At 41.8% G+C, this 21,778-nt stretch overlaps 1 protein-coding gene across 2 annotated transcripts in view; it reads left to right on the top strand.

The window, feature by feature from the left end:
* Positions 1-21,778, top strand: part of cpt1ab (carnitine palmitoyltransferase 1Ab (liver)) — a 71,729-nt gene that overhangs the window by 18,759 nt on the left and 31,192 nt on the right. The window contains exons 2-7 of one of the 2 annotated variants that reach the window (XM_029758488.1): positions 4,763-4,927; positions 8,557-8,699; positions 10,846-11,017; positions 14,937-15,038; positions 15,898-16,035; positions 16,321-16,398. In XM_029758488.1, the coding sequence (XP_029614348.1) occupies positions 4,787-4,927; positions 8,557-8,699; positions 10,846-11,017; positions 14,937-15,038; positions 15,898-16,035; positions 16,321-16,398 (774 nt within the window). In that variant the 5' untranslated portion in view covers positions 4,763-4,786. Of the gene's footprint in view, positions 1-4,762; positions 4,928-8,556; positions 8,700-10,845; positions 11,018-14,936; positions 15,039-15,897; positions 16,036-16,320; positions 16,399-21,778 lie in introns of those variants that run through there. The other variant, XM_029758489.1, reaches the window with a different exon arrangement.

Consider the following 21,778-nt stretch of genomic DNA (forward strand, 5'->3'; position numbering starts at 1 on the left):
GTGTGACAGTACCCCCCCAATGGTGCGGACTCCGGCCGCAAAACCTGAAACCAAATGGGGAGGGTCGGGGGGTGACTAGTGTCGGTGGTGGCTCCGGTGCGGGTCGTAGCCCCCGACCACGGATCCGGCCATGGAGCTGGGTTGGAAGCCACGCCCGGACTGGGCACTGGCGCCGAGGAAGGCTCCGGCCATGGAGCTGGGTTGGACGCCGGAAGCTCTGGACTGGGAACCGTCGCAGGAAGCTCTGGACTGGGAACCGTCGCGGAAAGCTCTGGACTGGGATCCGTCGCCGGAAGCTCTGGACTGGGAACCGTCGCCGGAAGCTCTGGACTGGGAACCATCGCCGGAAGCTCTGGACTGTGAATGCGCACTGGAGGCCTAGTGCGTGGAGCCGGTACAGGTGGCACCGGACTGGTGACACGCACTTCAGGGCGAGTGCGGGGAGCTGGCACAGGACTTACCGGACTGGGGAGACGCACTGGAGGCCTAGTGCGTGGAGCCGGCACAGGTGGTACCGGACTGGTGACACGTACTTCAGGGAGAGTGCGGGGAGCTGGCACAGGACGTACCGGACTGGGGAGACGCACTGGAGGCCTAGTGCGTGGAGCCGGCACAGGTGGTACCGGACTGGTGACACGCACTTCAGAGAGAGTGCGGGGAGGACGTACAGGACTGGGGAGGCGCACTGGAGTCCAGATGTGTGGAGCCGGCACAGGTTTCACCAGACTGCTAACCGGATCCTCTGGTCGAATGTTGAGCAGAACACACTTGCACAACATCTCGCTCCTCTCTCTCCCAACTTCTCCATCGCCTCCCTGACGGTCTCTGGCTCTTTAGGGCGAATGCAAGGAACCGGCACATGACGTACCGGGCTGGGGAGGCGCACTGGAGATCTGATGTGTGGAGCCGGCACAGGTTTCACCAGACTGCTAACCGGATCTTCTGGTCGAATGTTGAGCAGAACACACTTGCACAACATCTCTCTCATCTCTCCCTCTCCCAACTTCTCAATTGCCTCCCTGACGGTCTCTGGCTCTTGCCTTGGCTCGATCTTGGGGTTGTCCTTGGGCTTTCTGTGGCCGCGAACCCTGGCGTCGTCGCTGTCCTCCATTATTACCTTCCGTCTGCCGCCAAGGAAGGATTTCGCATCCACCCATCACTTCTTCCCATGTCCAAAACTCCTTTCCCTTTTGGGCACGCTATTTGGTCCTGGTTTGGTGGGATATTCTGTCACGATTGTCGTAATGAGCGGACCAAGGCGCAGCGTGCATTGAGTTCCACAACTTTTTAATACAAAGTGAAACTAGAAACAAAACCACAAAACTTACAAAGAACGTGACGACGTAGTGCCCAAACACACTAACACAAACACAATATCCCACAAAGCAGGTGGGCGATAGGGCTTCCTAAATATGATCCCCAATTAGAGGCAACGATTACCAGTTGCCTCTAATTGGTAACCATAAAAAACCACCAACATAGAAATACACATTCTAGAACACCCCCCTAGTCACACCCTGACCTAAACCACTATAGAGAATCCAAGGGCTCTCTATGGTCAGGGTGTGACACATCCGCTCAAGAAAAATTGGCCCGCAGCTGAATCTAGCTGATGATCTCTGTACTACATTATATAGGAAATATGGTGCTGTATGAGCCCTGGTAAAAAGTAGTGCCCTTTAAAGACTCAGGAGTCTTGCCATACTTGGCACAGAGTGAGCTCCTTACATTATCTCCTACTCCATTTAATTATAGTTTCATCAAGGGACAAACAAACAGGGCTCTGGAATAGTAGGCTAATCACAACTTAATGTAAACAGCCTGTCAATGTTTAATCCAATAAGCATAGCCTACCTCTATTCAGTGGGAGGCTTATTTCCCTGGAATAGGTCCTATTTGTTTACATATTGGAATTTGGCTGACTGTTGTAGAATGTCCCCATTTGATTCCTAGGAAATAGGGAAAGAAGCAAAGTGTGAATGTTTCTGCAATGCTGATGCACTTAGAATGGTCTGGGACTGGGTCGTATAGCCTACTAAATTGGATAGTCCAGACTCGTCAAACTCAGTGTTTTCCTGAGAGAAGAGCTGAGTCATGTTCATTAGGCTCCAAGCGGAAGAAAACTGGGACTATCTGTACTTGTCCAATACAAAACACTCCTTTTCGTTTTCCATTGCAAAACTTTGAAATAGTTTTCTGTTGCATGCCATAATGAACAGGACCCTGTAGATTTGTATTTTCTGTTATTTCCCACCCCTGGTTGCAGAGCAATGTAGGACCGATTATCATTAGCTGGAGATGGCATAAGCGTTTATGAAATGCATATGGGTTATGAATGTGTTATGAAGTCTTTATCTAGGTACCTTTTACTTTTAACCTCTCTGGGGTATGTGGGACGATTTCGTCCCACCTACGTAACAGCTACTGAAATTCCAGTGGCGCGATTTTTGAATCGTTAGAAATACTATTACTTCAATTTCTCAAACATATGACTATTTTACGGCTATTTAAAGACAAGAATCTCGTTAATCTAACCCCACTGTCCGATTTCAAAAAGGCTTTACAACGAAAGCAAAACATTAGATTATGTCAGCAGAGTGCCCAGCCAGAAAAAATCAGACAGCCATTTTTCAAGCTAGCATATAATGTCACAAAAACCCAAACCACAGCTAAATGCAGCACTAACCTTTGATGATCTTCATCAGATGACACACCTAGGACATTGTGTTATACAATACATGCATGTCTGTTCAATCAAGTTCATATTTATATCAAAAAACAGCTTTTTGCATTAGCATGTGACGTTCAGAAAACGCATAACCCCCGGCAAACTTCCGTTGAATTTACTAACAGTTTGCTAAATTACTCACGATAAACGTTCACAAAAAGCATAACAATTATTTTAAGAATTATAGATACATTACTCCTCTATGCACTCGATATGTCCGATTTTAAAATAGCTTTTCGGATGAAGCACATTTTGCAATAATCTAAGTACATAGCCCGGCATTACAGGGCTAGCTATTTAGATACCCACCCAGGTCAGCATCCACCAAAATCACATTTCCTATAAGAAAAATGTTCTTACCTTGCTTGTTCTTCATCAGAATACACTGCCAGGACTTCTACTTCAATAACAAATGTTGGTTTGGTCCCAAATAATCCATCGTTATATCCAAACAGCGACGTTTTGTTCGTGAGTTCTAGAATGCTTCTTCGCGGTCCCGCGCATGGCGCATTGGCGTGTCAAAAATGTCTAACTATTCCATTACCGTACTTCGAAGCATGTCAACCGCTGTTTAAAACCAATTTTTATGCCATTCAACTCGTAGATTAGTGATAATATTCCGACCGGGAGTATGCATTGAGCCTAAACAGCCGAATAAAATTTCTCCTCAGAAGCGACTCATGCACGCGCATCATTCAAAGGTCCTCGGAGCATCCACTTACAAAAGGCGATAATCTGTTTCAACCTGAGGCTCCCTCGTAAACCTTCAGTTATTTCGCGGGCTCTGAGAGCCTATTGGAGCCCTGGGAATTGTCACGTTACAGCTAAGATCCTTACTTTTCAATAAAAAGATGCAAGACGCACGACTCCTTGTCAGACAGGGTACTTCCTGCTTGAAACCTTGTCAGGTTTTTGCCTGCCATAGGAGTTCTGTTATACTCACAGACACCATTCAAACAGTTTTAGAAAATTCAGAGTGTTTTCTATCCAAACCTGAACAATAATATGCATATTCTAGCTTCTGAGTTGGTGTAGGAGGCAGTTAAAAATGGGAACATATTTTTTCCAAAATTCTCAATACTGCCCCCTACCCCAAACAGGTTAAATAACGTTTTACAGTATTTTTTAAATCAATTTGAAATTAAACTGCACTTGTTTTTACGCTAAGCTAGCTACAAGTAAAGAGATGAGACTGACCTTGAGATGATCTTTCCCTGACCATGTCCTGACCTCAGTAACAAAGGTCCCCCTTGTAAAACCCACTGGCTCCAGGTCATCTACAAGTATCTGCTAGGTAAAGCCCCGCCTTATCTCAGCTCACTGGTCACCATAGCAGCACCCACCCGTAGCACGCGCTCCAACAGGTATATCTCACTGGTCACCCCCAAAGCCAATTCTTCCTTTGGCCGCCTCTCCTTCCAGTTCTCTGCTGCCAATGACTGGAACGAACTGCAAAAATCTCTGAAGCTGGAGACTCTTACCTCCCTCACTAGCTTTAAGCACTAGCTGTCAGAGCAGCTCACAGATCACTGCACCTGTACATAGCTCAAATGTAAATAGCCCATCCAATCTACCTCATCCCCATACTGTATTTATTTATTTATCTTGCTCCTTTGCACCCCATTATCTCTACTTGCACATTCATCTTCTGCACACCCTACCATTCCAGTGTTTAATTGCTATATTGTAATTACTTTGTCACCATGGCCTATTTATTGCCTTACCTCTCTTATCCTACCTCATTTGCACATGCTGTTTCTAGATTTTTTTACTGTATTATTGACTGTATGTTTGTTTATTCCATGTGTAACTCTGTGTTGTTGTATGTGTTGAACTGCTTTGCTTTATCTTGGCCAGGTCGCAATTGCAAATGAGAACTTGTTCTCAACTAGCCTACCTGGTTAAATAAAGGTGAAATAAAAATAAAATAAATAAAAGAGATCTTCTAACCTCAATGGTACTTCCAGGTTAAATAAAGGGGAAAAAGAATGAATCCTATCGATGTGTCATGTCCCCTCCTCCCTCTCTCCTCAGTGACCCTGTACAGCAGCAGCCACCATGGCAGAAGCTCACCAGGCTGTGGCCTTTCAGTTCACGGTCGGGCCTGATGGCATTGACATGCAGCTGTGCCACGAGGCCCTGCGCCAGATATACCTCTCAGGCAAGCACTCCTGGAAGAAGAGGTTCATACGCTTCAAGGTGAGAGTGCGCAATTAACTAATTCACTAATCAGGGCTCAAGACTAACTTTTTTCCCAGGTGGGGAATGCCACTAACGTTTTCTCAAAAATGTTGTCACGGCGTCACGTGATAAGAGAACATTTGTAATAATCTTATGAAGTCATTACAGTGCTACTGAGTTTGTGTGATTGAATAAAAACTAAAAACAATTGTTTCATCAGATATGTCCAAGCAGGAATGCATGACACAATATATTTTGATGTGCAACCTAAACCAGTGATTGTCATGAATTGTGTGTTGACAATTTGTATTTTGTTGGTATATTTTACTCTCAAAATAGGGCCCCTGAATTTCTGAGATATTTTGTTCAGTAGAGATTGATGTCTTTTTTGTGTATTAATATCACATAGGCTAATTTGAAGCTAATTCACCATCTGAGGAAGTGGAAACTTAAAACGCATTAGCTAGATCGCTAAATATATTATTATGCTGGTTAGCAATGTAATTGATTCATTTAACAGTAAATTTAAGGTCCTAAAAAAACTTGGCAGCACACTACCCAATGATGTCTATATAGGCCGATGCAATCACCACGAATGGCAGATGCGCTCTTCCCGCGTTCCGTATACAGTATATCAAAGCCATACACTACCACTTCTGTAAAAAAATGGTGATATAACACTCGATATTGAGAGTTGAGAAGAAAATGTAATCTATGGTAACTTAAAACTTAAAAAAATAAAAAAAAATAATATTCATATATAGTATAAAAATGTGATATCTGTGTCCATATTGACCATGAGTTTCTAGTGGATAGACAAAATGGTTTAAGAGAAAATACAGTAATTACTGAAAAAAGCATCTAATCAACAATGGCATTATTTGAAATGAACTCTGCAGCTCTTCCAACTATTGACTTTTTTCACAACTGCCACTAGTTTGGCGCTAAAACAAAGAAATAGTAAAATAAATAAAATTGTGTAAAAAATAAATAATATAAAGGATATTTCATGCAGAAACCCCCATACTGTATTAAACGCCAATGGTATTCACTAAGTTGATGGTTTATAATTAGGATCATTCTTTACAGCTTTTTCATTTGATTTTTTAAAATATTTTACATGTGATAAGGCCACACAGAGGGCAAGCAATAATTACAGACACCTCTAATAATCTGAAGTACCCAAAAGGGCCACTAGACGTCTTCTGATAAATTACATAAAATACTTGAAAGTTACCAAAATTCTGGTAGTTTACTGGTAAAATTCAGAAGTTTCCAGTAATATACCCTCCCTTTGCAACCCTATGCTTACCTGTTCCCGAAAAAAACCCTACTTTTTGCCGAATAAGTCTGCATTCTAGGAGGCCATTGCATTCAATATTGGGGAAAGGGGATATCTAGTCAGTTGCACAACTGAATGAATTCAACCAAAATGTGTCTTCCGCATTTAACCCAACCCCTCTGAATCTGAGAGGTCGGGAGGGCTGCCTTAATCTACGTCCACGTCATCAGTACCAAGGGAGAAGTTGTTGGCGGTTAACTGCCTTGTTCAAGGGCAGAACAGCAGATTTTTCAACCTTGCTGGCTCGGGAATTCGAACCAGCGTCCTTTCAGTTTCTAGAATTTGCAGCCTTCACTGATGCCACCAATTAGAAATGTAACTCGTACATCCTAGTCAAAGGGACGCAAAATGCGACTAAATGGTCATACCCTGGAGCCCTGGGCCAAATTAATCAATCAATCACTCACTCACTCACTCACTCACTCACTCACTCACTCACTCACTCACTCACACACTCACTCACTCACTCACTCACTGCTTGATGACTGATTGTAAGTGTCACTGACTGTAATGGGGGAAATTGACAAATGGAAAGGAATAAGTGACAGGCCTTGTATGAAAAAAATATATTAAGAGGCTGTAAATTGACTGTTTGCTGCCCCTTAGTTTGATCTTGATTAGTTTGAGATACAACAATAGTTATCTTTGTCAACTTACTACTGAACCGTAATGACCCACACATAAGTACACGTCAGTGTTAGTGGATGTTTCCATTCTTTACAGTATGCAGGCGTTTCACCTTATCTTTTTGCAAAGCACACTCTTGAGTCATTAAAAACCCACTCTCTACATAACAGCCTACAAAGTTTGCTGTGTAATGTTGAATGTGATAATACTGAATTGTATTTACAGTTGAAATCGGAAGTTTACATACACTTACGTTGGAAACATTAATACTCGTTTTTCAACCACTCCAAACATTTCTTGTTAACAAACTATAGTTTTGGCAAGTCGGTTAGGACATCAACTTTGTGCATGACACAAGTAATTTTTCCAACAATTGCTTACAGACAGATCATTTCACTTATAATTCATTGTATCACAATTCCAGTGGGTCAGAAGTGTACATACACTAAGTTCAATGTGCCTTTAAACAGCTTGGAAAATTCCAGAAAATTATGTCATGGCTTTAGAAGTTTCTGATAGGGTAGTTGACATAATTTTAGTCAATTGGAGGTATACCTGTAGATGCATTTCAAGGCCTACCTTCAAACTCAGTGCCTCTTTGCTTGACATCATGGGAAAATCAAAATAAATCAGCCAAGACCTCAGAAAAAAACAAAAATAGAACTGTTTGGCCATAATGACCATCGTTATGTTTGGAGGAAAAAGTGGGTCGCTTGCAAGCCGAAGAACACCATCCCAAACGTGAAACACGGGGGTGGCAGCATCATGTTGTGGGGGTGCTTTGCTGCAAGAGGGACTGGTGCACTTCACAAAATAGATGGCATCATGAGGTAGGACAATTATGTGGATATATTGAAGCAACATTTCAAGCCATCGGTCAGGAAGTTAAAGCTTGGTCGCAAATGGGTCTTCCAAATGGACAATGACCCCAAGCATACTTCCAAAGTTGTGGCAAAATAGCTTAAGGACAACAAAGCCAAGGTATTGGAGTGGCCATCACAAAGCCTTGACCTCAACCCTATAGAAGATTTGTGGGCAGAACTGAAAAAGTGTGTGCGAGCAAGGAGGCCTACAAACCTGACTCAGTTACACTAGCTCTGTCAGGAGGAATGGGCCAAAATTCACCCAACTTATTGTGGGAAGCTTGTGGAAGGCTACCTGAAATGTTTGACCCAAGTTAAACAATTATAGGCAATGCTACCAAATCCTAATTGAGTGTATGTAAACTTCTCACCCACTGAGAATGTGATAAAAGAAATAAAAGCTGAAATAAATCATTATCTTTACTATTATTCTGGCATTTCACATTCTTAAAATAAAGTGGTGATCCTAACTGACCTAAGACAGGGAATCTTTCCTAGGATTAAATGTCAGGAATTGTGAAAAACTGAGTTTAAATGTATTTTGTTAAGGTGTATGTAAACTTCTGACTTCAACTGTATGTGGCCCATGTTCACTTGATCCCAGATCTGTTTGCCAAACCTCATGCCAACAACAACCATAGTTGACTACATATAGCACAAACAGATCTGGGACCAGGCTTCTTTTAACCCGAATATGCTTATACAGTAGTTCCCTTTGGCCCCAATGTAAATGTGATTTTATGCCAATTAAATTTTCTTTGTTCTCCCCAACCCTAATGCCCTTTTAATCCTGCATATATTCCTTTCCTCTATAGAACGGGGTCATGACTGGCGTGTACCCAGGCAGCCCGTCTGGGTTTTTGGTGGTGGTGGTGAGTTACATGTCGGGCACTAAATATGCCCAACTAGACCCCTCCCTGGGACTCATCACCAAACTGGGCACCCACATACCCATCAGGTAATGGTAGTAGTAGGGCACTACCATCTAATAATAACCCTGTCCATCATCCAGCTCACTGTGTCTGTTTACAAGGAGAGATGTCTCTGCGTAACACTTTCTAAACCACCCCAGCTGTCAAAACTGGGTGAAATGATGTTATTACAACCAGAAACTAGTTCATATGACGTTATTATGATGCCATTTCAACAATTTTAGCCCGTTGGGACTATGAACTCTATGAACCACCTATGTGTTGTTATGCATTATGTATGCATTAATAAATGTGTTTATTCATTTTTATGCACTGTTCAAGAAACATTAGTATAACTGCAACCAGGTGAACGGAGTTCCTTACTAATTAGTGATTTTAATTCATCAATCAAGGGAGGAGCGAAAATATCCACAGACACTCGGACTTCCATGGAATGTGTTTGACATGTGACTGTAACTGTGTTAAACCAGAGAGGGAGGTCACTCAGGCCTCCCTCCACCTGCTCTTCATGCCATTACCTAAACTGACATGGATTAACAGGCCCATTAATTCTGGAATGATTCTCTTGAAAGCTTTGGAAGTCTTTTCCGACCAACCCTGGTTCTGAAGAGCTATTTAGAGTGCAGGTTTTTACATTTTAATCCAGCATTATGGCTCTGATGGCTCAGTTGGTTCAAACATGGTGCTTAGAACACTAGATTTGTGTGTTTGATTCCCACATGGTCCACATATTGCATATATTCTAACACACACACACAATTTAACAAATTAATGAATCATCAAGAAACATGTGTGTTAGTCAGTGCTGAGTTAGCCAAAAAGCTCTCTAGGAGTAGTGTTGGGGACCACTGTGTCAGAGAGATATTCACCTGTCTCACCATTTTCACACACAAGAGTGCATGTACTCACCCAGTTCCCGTCTTTGTGACATCACCCTAGTGTCAGAGTTGAGTCCAGTGGTCCAAAAATATTGTAAAACCCCCGATATGGTTCACCTATAGATCTGACATCCATAGTCACACACTGAACATTTATTCCTTCAGGCCCTAATATTTGTGTTTGCATAACATTGTGCTAGTGTTGTCACAGTACAGTATCACAATACTCAATTTTCCATGACAAAAAAACAAACAAGAAGTAGATTTAACTCTATGGTCCTTTTGAAAACCTGTTTTATACCAAATATTTTGTGCTATAGCTTAGAAAGTAAGCAAATACATTTGGTTGACAGCATAAGACTGTTAGTATTCAACATTAGGACTGTTTTACTTCAATCCGCTTCATTTTTTGTTTGCTTGCCGTGATATAAGTATCGTGATAATCAGGGTCATCTATTTTGACAACATTACATTATGTATTGTTTTTTTTAACACTTGCATGTATGTGTCTTGCTGTTCTTGTTCTGGTCGATATTGTAATAAATGATCTATAAGATGCTTAGCCTCCTTAAAGATAGGCTTACAGGGCAGTATTGAGATAAGGTGTGCATAGCTCAAGCTTTTGTTGAGATAAAATTCCATTTACAAATTGTCTTGTTATAATGCATATAAAAACAATTCACGCTGTACATGGGCCCCTGGTGCGCCCATTGTGATAGATTCCTTGGAAATATTATGTTTTCTGGTTTAGCGGTGATTGGTATTTTGATTGATTGCAGTGAATTTCATTTTATTGTTTAACCCACCGCCTATTGTAAAACTTGAAAGGATTTAGCAGGTAATCTAGATATTCTGTGTGCCAAAATCTCCTTCCAACTCCTTATCAACAACAGTTACCCCATAAAACACCTAGCTGTTATAGGGAAGCAAGAACTCAAGCCTAATTTATTCCACTACAGATCAAATGTATCATCTTCATCAATCATATTATTGAAATTAGATTTTCACTCTGGCCAGATTTGATACATGGCAATTTTTAGGCGGTTTCATAGCTTTAATATTGCCTGATGTATCCATGTCAGGCAGTTTCTGACCCTGTCTCAATTCAATATAATTCAATTCAAAGGCTTTATTGGTATGGAAAATGTTACCACATATATTGCAAAAGAAAGCTTATAGAAACATTAAATCATTGTTGACGGAAATACATAATAAGAAACATACAATACTCAATGAACAATAGTGATTAACAGGACAACACTGTAATGATGTCTCTCTCTCTCTACCTGTGCAGTCCGTACATGTCGGAGGACAGCCAGCGGGTAGTGGGTGGGGTGCTGGTGAGCACAGGCCTGTGGGTCACCATCATCTTCATCATGAGGAATGCCCTCAAGTGCCTACTGTCGTGGCACGGCTGGATGTACAACCGCCACGGATCTGTCTCCTGGGGCACGAGACTCTGGATAGTGAGTTACAGTTACTATGTCATCAATGCACCCTCTGGAACTGTTGTTTGTCTGAAATGTTCAGAACTATGCTAGGTACATAATTGTTACTTGTTGAGGTGTTTCATCACAAAAAGTCTAGTTACGTTTGAGTCAGGTGTAGGTACCTTAGATACCAAATAAATACCTTCACTATGTTCCATTTTAACCCATCTAGGCCTAAGCTTTGATTCTCTGTGCAGTGAACCTTTGTTACAACGTTGACATTCCTTCTAAGTCTTAGTTGTTTTGATTCTTGAGAACTAGGGAGGTTTGCTGTTAGAATAGATCACATCAAGAACCCAACTAGCTTCTGCTGTTTTAAAAAATATATATTTTCATTTTACCCCCTTTTTTGATCTTGTCTCATCGCTGCAACTCCCCAACGGGCTCGGGAGAGGCGAAGATTGAGTCACGCATCTGCCATACCGCGCTTCTTAACACCAGCCCGCTTAAACCGGAAGCCAGCTGTACCATTGTGTCAGAGGAAACACTGTTCAACTCACGACCGAAGTTAGCTTGCAGGCGGCCAACCTGCCACAAGGAGTCGCTAGAGCGCGATGAGCCAAGTAAAGGCCCCCCAGCCAAGCCCTCCCCTAACCCGGATGAAGCTGGGCCAATTGTGCACCGCCCAAAGGGACTCCCGGCTACAGCCGGTTGTGACACAGCCTGGGATCGAACCCGGGACTGTAGTGACGCCTCAAGTACTGCGATGAAGTGCAGTAGACCGCTGCGCCACCCGGGAGGCCGCTTTGCCACTTTTTGACCTCATACTAATTATCTCTAGCACCATATGTTTCTACATATAGCACTTGTCAAAATTTTTGGCACACCTACTCATTCAAGTGTTTTTCTTTATTTTTTACTATTTTCTACATTATGGAATAATAGTGAAGACATCAACACAATGAAATAACACGTATGGAATCATGTAGTAACCAAAAAAGTGTTAAACAAATCAACATTGATTTTATATTTGAGATTCTTCAAAGTAGCCACCCTTTGCCACCCGATGACAGCTTTGCACACTCTTGGCATTCTCTCAACCAGCTTCATGAGGTACTCACCTGGAATGCAGTTCAATTAACAGGTGTGACTTGTTAAAAGTTCATTTGTGGAATTTCTTTCCTTCTTAATGCATTTGTGCCACTACTAAAGGACAACAGTAAGAAGAAGAGACTTGCTTGGGCCAAGAAACACGAGCAATGGACATTAGAACGGTGGAAATCAGTCCTTTGGTCTGATGAGTCCAAATTTTAGGTTTTTGGTTCCAACCGCTGTGTCTTTGTGAGATGCAGAGTAGGTGAACAGATGATCTCCGCATGTGTAGTTCCCAGCGTGAAGCATGGAGGAGGAGGTGTGGGGGTGCTTTTCTGGTGACATTGTCTGTGATTTATTTTTAATTCAAGGCACACTTAACCAGCATGGCTACCACAGCATTCTGCAGCATTACGCCATCCCATCTGGTTTGCGCTTCGTGGGACTATCATTTGTTTTTCAACAGGACAATGACCCAAAACACACCTACAGGCTGTGTAAGGGCTATTTGACCAAGGACAGTGATGGAGTGCTGCATCAGATGACCTGGCCTCCACAATCACCCGACCTCAACCCAATTGAGATGGTTTGGGATGAGTTGGACCACAGAGTGAAGGAAAAGCAGCCAACAAGACTGCTGGAAAATCATTCCAGGTGAAGCTGGTTCAGAGAATACCAAGAGTGTGCAAAGCTGTCATCAAGGCAAAAGGTGGCTACTTTAAAGAATATAAAATATAAAATATATTTTTGGTAACTACATGATTCTATATGTGTTATTTCATAGTTTTGATGTCTTCACTATTATTCTACAATGTAGAAAATAGTAAAAATAAAGAAAAACCCTTGAATAAGTAGGTGTGTCCAACCTTTTGACATGTACTGTATGAATATGAGCTTAAAAAGTGGTGAAGTGCCCCTTTAATTGCTAGCGTGTCTTCACACACTTCTGAGTATGAATCATGTACTTTCTATGCTGTCCAAACACACCGCTGCGTATTAGTCATGCCTTTTAAAACCTGTTGGGGTTAGGGGGCAGTATTTTCACGGCCGGATGAAAAACGTACCCAATTTGAACAGGTTACTACTCTGGCCCAGAAACTATAATATGCAAACACTCTGAAGTTTCTAAAACTGTTTGAATGGTGTCTGTAAGTATAACAGAACTCATATGGCAGGCAAAAACCTGAGAAAAAGCAGGAAAGGAAAATCTTGTGGCTGCACTATTTTCAAGTCATTGCCAATGGAACACACAGTGACAAAGGATTCATTTTGCACTTCCTAAGGCTTCCACTAGATGTCAACAGTCTTTAGAAAGTTGTTTGAGGCGTCTATGATGAACAGAGACCGAATGAGAAGTTAGGGAAGTTGGTAACCCAGGGAATGACATCACTTCATTGGCGCGCGTTCATGAGGGAGGAACCTCTGTTCCAAAATGTTTTTCAAGACACAGGAATGGTTGAAATGTTACTGAAGTTTCACGTTAAAATGGCCCTAAAGATTGATGCTATACGTTTGACATGTTTGAACGAACGTAAATAGATTTTTTTTAAACTTTTTGTCGTGACACTTTCCTCGCGCGTCCTACATTTTGAGTAGCTTACTGAACGCGCTAACAACATGGAGTTATTTGAACATAAATTATGAACTTTATCGAGCAAAACAACATTTGTTGTGGACCTGGGATTCCTGGAAGTGTCTTCTGACGAAGATTATTAAAGGTAAGTGAATATTTCTAATGTTATTTATGCATTTAGATGACTCCAAAATGGTGGCTATCTGTATTGCTTAGTGTATTTTTCTGAGCGCAGTACTCAGATTATTGCAAAGTCTGCTTTCCAAGTAAAGTTATTTTGAAATCTGTCAATGCGGTTGCATTCAGGAGATGTTAATCTATAATTCTTTGAATAACAGTTTAATATTTTATCAGCGTTTATAATGAGTATTTTTGTAAATTCACCGGCAGTTTTGGGGGAGATACATTTTCTGAACGTCACGCGCCGATGTAAAATGCTGTTTTTGGATATAAATATGAACTCGATAGAACAAAAAATGCATATATTGTCTAACATAATGTGCTAGAAGTGTCATCTGATGAAGATTGTCAAAGGTTAGTGCATAATTTTAGCTGGTTTTCTGCTTTTGGTGACGCCTGTCCTTGTATTGAAACTGGCTGTGTGTAATTTTTTGTCTATGTACTCTCCTAACATAATCTAACTTTATGCTTTCGCCATCAAGCCTCTTTGAAATCGGACAATGTGGTTGGATTAAGGAGATGTTATTCTTTCAAATGGTGTAAAATAGTTGATTGTTTGAGAAATTGAAATTATTAGATTTTTGCTGTTTTGAATTTCGCGCCATGTATCTTGTCAAGCAATCCCGTTACCGGGATAAGAACGGGGAGGGGTGTCCCTTTTAACCTTTGATTCCTTCTCCTGTAGCTAAATGTGTTCTAACGTGCATTGGTGTTAGTCTCAACAGTCTAACATCAAACCACACATGCCTAGAGATGCATTGTAAAGTTCTCTGCTAGAGCAGTAGTAAAGAGTCGATCCATAATAAAAAAACACTTGTTTTGCTATAAAACAAAAAGTGATGAGGCTGGAGGAATGTAACCAGTCTCAAATTCATTAGTATAACCTTTAAATTAATTAGTATATAGCCTTTAATCATTATTTATTGATAAAAATTGCTGTAAAGATCACAAATTATGCCTTTAAAACCACTATTTTCTTGAAGATTGTTCTCATGAACTTTGCCTTACATATGGTATCCAGGTTGTGAGGTAAAGCAGAAAGGCTAATTTTAATCTTCACCCCTCCACTCCTTTCACCCCTCCCCTCTTCTGCTCTGCTGTCGTTCACAGTTATTTGTCAAGTTGTTCTCTGGCAGGAAGCCAATGCTGTACAGCTTCCAGAGTTCGCTGCCACGGCTGCCCGTCCCTCCGGTCAAGGACACCTGCAGGAGGGTGGGTTCATCCTCTGATGACTTCATATCCTCTGATATCATATCCTGCGATGTCATATCAGTTGCACAGATTACTGGCCTCTCTGAGGACACCACCACATTGCATTCAGAGGAGTTGCTGTTACTCTGAAGCTAAATTAATAGTCAGATATTTTGGGAAATTGTTAATCACAGATTTACATAAGTGTAAGGAATTTCCATCAAGTAATCTGTAACCATAGGCTGACAACTCAGAGGAGGCAATACGACTGCTCTCTTTGCACCACAGTCAGTATGTCAATAAAGCGCCACTCTCCTTTGAAAGGATAGTTCACCCAAAAATGATCATTTAGTTTTTTCTTCATTAGTCCACTGTTAATTCAATTCCTTTTTTTTGCATGTCAGCAGTCAAGTTTTCAAGAGAGACCGCTTTCAGTATAGAGCAAAAACTGTGTTGATGTGTTTTGCGTATGATGAACATTTGATTTTGGGATTGTATTAACAGTGGACTAATGAACAGAATACTAAAATATTCGTATGGCTTTACAAGCGAAAGCAATGATTATGGCCCGTTATGGGGATGATACTTGACACTAGGGTTAGGTTTCACAAAAAGGCGATTGTGGAAAGAGGAGAGGAAAAGAGGCTTTGCGTCCAGCCATCGTTCCCTTCTCATCCTGGTTGAATGCATTCAGTTGTGCAACTGACTAGGTATCCTCTTTCCCTTTCCTGAGACCATGTTGCCACAAGGAGTAACTGTTCAACTGGCAACCATACCACCCTCCCCACAAAACAACAGACAACATTAAATAATGATGGGGTTGAATTTAAACATTGCACCCTGACCTTATCTCCTTCCTTTCTCTGTGTGTGTCCTCCAGTACTTGGAGTCAGCTCGTCCATTGATGGATGACGAGCAGTATGTTAGGATGGAGGGGCTGGCAGGGGAATTTGAAAAGAACCTGGGCCCAAGACTACAGTGGTACCTCAAGCTTAAGTCCTGGTGGGCCTCCAACTATGTGAGTCTCTCTGTACCTCCTCGCTTGATATATGGGTTATACACATTCTAATGCTGTTTAATGTAGGGTAATGACTCACTGAATAATCTAGATATATATATAGAATATTATTTATCCTAGGGCAGACTGTATTCATCGTGAAACAGGGCTTTATTTCTTTCTATATCTTTCCCCCTTTTTTCATATTTCATCTATCTCCTTGTCTCTCTGTCTCTCTCTCTCGCTTTCTCACTCTTTCTCTGTCTGTCTTTGTCTCTCTCTCTTCATTCTCTCTCTCTTTCTCAGGTCAGTGATTGGTGGGAAGAGTACATCTACCTCCGAGGTCGTGGGCCCATCATGGTCAACAGTAACTACTACGCCATGGTAAGACATCTCTCACCTAGCAGTGGGTTGTGTGAGATTCCCTTCTAAAAGTGTTTTTAATGGTGAATTTACCCAAGAAAATGTGTGTATTGACCATATTGAACCTGTGTGAATGTGAGTATGCTGTGAATCAGTATCCCAGTGCTTTAGTTGTGAGTATAGACAGACAGAATGTAGTAGACACGACAGAGCTGTATGGAGCCTTGTCCACTGTTCTATATCTGTTGGGCAGGAGGTTTCACATGCTCATCACAAGGCAGTCTCTGTCTTACGCAATGTAATGGATGAATGGTTTGTGCCTCTTGAGTTCCCGTCTCCAAATTGTTGCCCTAAACTAACCTATTTCACAGGGCCGTGCATATGTTCGTTCTTAGATCTGTTGTAAAACATTTTTTGTTATATTTCTAATATATTATTTTGCAATTTTTTTGGTTATTCACTTGGTATTCTCCCCAAACATAAACTCTGTCGCTGAGCTTGGTGACATTTCCAATTTCTTTCTTGTTTTGATTACTGTGTCTGAGGAAGAGATTAACTGATGGACTGCGGCTAGGTTAGGGTTTTTAGACGTCTGTCTCTTATTTGATTAGCATGTCTCAACTCTATTCAAGTGGGCAACCATAAACAAGATTATGTCCTGTAAGTCTGCCATAAACTTTGACCCAATAACTGATCTACCACGTCTACTTAAAGGGATTCCTCATCTAAATTACAATGTTTTATGTTATGGTTCCTTTCTCTGAACGTGATTTCATGGGCTAGGAGAGATTGGGATTCATCCTCCCCAGGGTTTGTAACATAGCACCACAGCCACTATTCACTAACATTAGTGTTGATGACCAAAAAACTAACAGTTCAGTAAGCATGAAAATTAAGAAACAGGGAGGGACTACCTGGACTTGTTCAATAAAAAATGCAAATGTTCTTTTGCCTTTATTTAACCAGAGAACTCACATTGAGATTTACATCTCTTTTTCAAGTGAGCCCTGGCCAAGAAAGCAGCATATATATATATATATATATATATATATGTGTGTGTGTGTGTGTGTGTGTGTGTGTGTGTATTTATTTATTTTTAAATCTTTACTTTATTTAACTAGGCAAGTCAGTTAAGAACAAATTCTTATTTTCAATGATGGCCTAGGAACAGTGGGTTAACTGCCTTGTTCAGGGGAAGAACGACAGATTTCTACCTTGTCAGCTCGGGGATTCGATCTTGCAACCTTTCGGTTACTAGTCCAACTCTCTAACCCTACCCTGCCGCCCATATATATATATATATATATATATATATATATATATATATATATATATATATAATGTATATATATATAAACGCAAGATGTAAAATGTTGGTCCCATGTTTCATGAGTTGAAATAAAAGATCCCAGCAATGTTCCATATGCACAAGAAGCTTATTTCTCTCAAATTTTGGACACAAAATTGTTTACATCCCTGTTAGTGAGCATTTCTTCTTTGCCAAGATAATCCATCCACCTGACAGGTGTGGCATATCAAGAAGCTGATTAAACATTACAAAGGTTGCATGTTGTGCTGGGGACAATACAACTTTAAACGCTACTCTAAAATGTAGTAGAGATGGCGCTTTATGGTAGAGAAATTAACATTAAATTCTCATGCCAATTGCACACTACATAATTCCATAAGTGTTATTTCGTAGTTTTGATGGCTTCATTATTATTCTACAATGTAGAAAATAGTAAAAATAAAGAATAACCCTTGAATGAGTAGGTGTGTCCAAACTTTTGACTGGTACTGTATATATTTTTGGGGGTGAAATATTCCCTTAATGCTGCTAAGCACTTTATGACGAGGGACTACTTCAACATGGGTACCATAGTGGGGCTCATTATAACAACCTTTCATATATCCTTGGGTATACATCGCCACTTCAGTCGGCATGGTTATGGCCCTGAGGTTATTTTTAGTTTGCGACAACATTAATATCTCATAAAGACAACCCTCTTTAGTGTATATAGTATGTGCCCACTGGGTTACCAGGGTCATGTTCATTTGGGACCAAACTGATGAAAATCAAAACCCAGTAAAACAGGGATGTACTACCTGGACTTGTTCAATAAGAAATTAAATGACCCTCTCCTCCGAGGGACTGAAAACAGCTTCTATCTCAAGGCCATCAGACTGTTAATTAGTCACCACTAGCCAGCCTCCACCCACTAAAATGCCCTGAACTTTAGTCACTGTCACTAGCCGGCTACCACCCGGTTACTCAGCCATACCTCAGAGGCTGCAACCTATGTACAAAGACATGTAACACGGGTCACTTTTTAGTAATGGAACATTGGTCATTTTAATAAAGTTTACATACTCTTTTCCCCACTTCATATGTACTGTGCATACTGTAGTCTAGTCAAGGCCTATCCTATTTCTTCAGATATACTACACATTCTATACATATACTGTCCATAATATCTATACATCCCATCATATAGATAGATAGATATGTATAAGTGCATTCAGAAACTATTCAGAACCCTTCACTTTTTCATTATTTTGTTACTTTACAGTCTTATTCTAAAATGAATTACATTGTGTTTCTATTTACCTCCGAACTGGAATCCTCAACTGAAGCTAGCTAGCTAACTAGCTACCAGCTATCAGTCAGCTAACCACTGCTAGCGGTCATCAGCTAACCTTTAGCTCGGAAAGCTCTCGCCAGTTCGTACAACGCGTTTCAAACCATAGCATACCGGACCTATTTTTCTCTCCATATCCCCAGATTCCTACCGCAAACTCTGAACCTTTTCCTCTGGACCATCGCAGCTAGCTAACCGCAAACCGGGTTGACTACTCCTGGCTAACGTTTCCGTCCCGGAGCAAGCACCAACTAGCCTGGAGCTAGTCCATGCTAGACCCATCTCCCGGCTAGGGCTTCTGGGCTACTCTTGAAGCCCACTCCTCGGCTACAATATCCGAACCCCTTCTACTGCCGGTACGGGGCACGGAACCCCGCCGATCCTTCACGATTGGAAAACCGACAAAATCTGCCTGAGGATCCCAACAGGCCCCTCAGGCGCAACGTCCCCTGAAGGCCCATTCTGGTAACCGCAGCCTGCTAGCTATCTAGAGCATATTGGACTGTAGCTGATCCATTGGCCAGTTTCTTGGACCACTATACCGATTTTGCCAATTGGACTTGGACCCCTCTGCTTCTTGGAACCCTACTAATTCCACGACTGGTCTATCAATGTCACCGCACGAGGAGGCAAAAATAGACTTTCCCCCATCGCTCATGCTAGCTTGCTAGTCCCGGCCTGCTAACTGCTAGCTTGCTAGCCCCGGCCTGCTAACTGTCTGAATCGCCGTGTCCCCAGCCAGCCCAACCACTCACTGGACCCATATGATCACTTGGCTACGCATGCCTCTCCCTAATATCACTATGTCTTGTCCATTACTGTCCTGGTTAGTGATTACTGTCTTATTTCAATGTAGAGCCTCTAGCCCTGCTCAATATGCCTTAACCAAACATGTTGTTCTACCTCCCACATATGCGATGACATCACATTGTTTAAACATTTCTAGAGACTATATCTCTCTCATCATTACTCAATGCCTAGGTTTACCTCCAATGTACTCTCTTCCTACCATGCCTTTGTCTGTACATTATGCCTTGAATCTATGCTATCGTGCCCAGAAACCTGCTCCCTTTACTCTCTGTTCCGAACGTGCTAGACGGCCAGTTCTTATAGCCTTTAGCCATTCCCTTATCCTACTTCTCCTCTGTTCCTCTGGTGATGTAGAGGTTAATCCAGGACCTGCAGTGCCTAGCTCCACTCCTACTCCCCAGGTGCTCTCATTTGTTGACTTCTGTAACCGTAAAAGCCTTGGTTTCATGCATGTTAACATTAGAAGCCTACTCCCTAAGTTTTCTTTATTCACTGCTTTAGCACATTCTGCGAATGTGTGTCTGAATCCTGGCTTAGGAAAACCACCAAAACCCCTGAAATTTCCATCCCTAACTATAACATTTTCCACCAAGATAGAACTGCCGAAGGGGGCAGTGTTGCAATCTACTGCAGAGATAGCCTGCAGAGTTCTATCTTACTATCCAGGTCTGCATCAAAACATTTCGAGCTTCTACTTCTAAAAATGCACCTTTCCAGAAACAAGTTTCTCACCATTGCCGCTTGCGATAGACCACTCTCTGCCCCCAGCTGTGCCCTGGACACCATATGTGAATTGATTGCCCCCCATCTATCTTTAGAGCTTGTGCTGTTAGGTGACCTAAACTGGGACATGCTTAACACCCCGGCCATCCTCAATCTAAGCTTGATGCCCTCAATCTCACACAAATTATCAATGAACCTACCAGGTGCAACCACAAATCCGTAAACTCGGGCACCCTCATAGATATCATCCTAACTAACTGACCCTCCAAGTACATCTCTGCTGTTTTCAACCAAGATCTCAGCGATCACTGCCTCATTGCCTGCATCCGTAATGGGTCTGCAGTCAAACGACCACCCCTCATCACTGTCAAACGCTCCCTAAAACACTTCAGCGAACAGGCCTTTCTAATCGACCTGGCCGGGGTATCCTGGAATGACATTGACCTCATCCCGTCAGTAGAGGATGCCTGGTTATTCTTTAAAAGTGCCTTCCTCACCATCTTAAATAAGCATGCTCCATTAAAAAAAAATTGAAACAGGAATAGATATACCGTAATTTCCGGACTATTAAGCGCACCTGAATATAAGCCGCACCCACTGAATTAAAAAAATAAATATATTTTGAACATAAATAAGCCGCACATGTCTATAAGCCGCAGGTGCCTACCGGTACATTGAAACAAATTAACTTTACACAGGCTTTAACGAAACACGGCTTATAGTCCGGAATTTACGGTAGCCCTTGGTTCACTCCAGACCTGTCTGCCCTTGACCAGCACAAAAACATCCTGTGGCGTTCTGCATTAGCATCGAATAGCCCCCGTGATATGCAACTTTTCAGGGAAGTTAGGAACTAATATACACAGGCAGTTAGGAAAGCTAAGGCTAGCTTTTTCAAACAGAAATTTGCATCCTGTAATACAAACTCAAAAAAGTTCTAGGACACTGTAAATTCCATGGAGAATAAGAGCACCTCCTCCCAGCTGCCCACTGCACTGAGGCTAGGAAACACTGTCACTGCCATTAAATCCACAATAATTGAGAATTTCAATACGCATTTTTCTACGGCTGGCCATGCCTTCCACCTGGCTACCCCTACCCCGGTCAACAGCCCTGCGCTCCCCACAGCAACTTGCCCAAACCTCCCCCACTTCTCCTTCACCCAAATCCAGATAGCTGATGTTCTGAAAGAGCTGCAAAATCTGGACCCCTACAAATCAGCTGGGCTA

Source organism: Salmo trutta, chromosome 7 (genome assembly GCF_901001165.1).
Source record: "Salmo trutta chromosome 7, fSalTru1.1, whole genome shotgun sequence".
Taxonomy (NCBI): Eukaryota; Metazoa; Chordata; class Actinopteri; order Salmoniformes; family Salmonidae; genus Salmo; species Salmo trutta.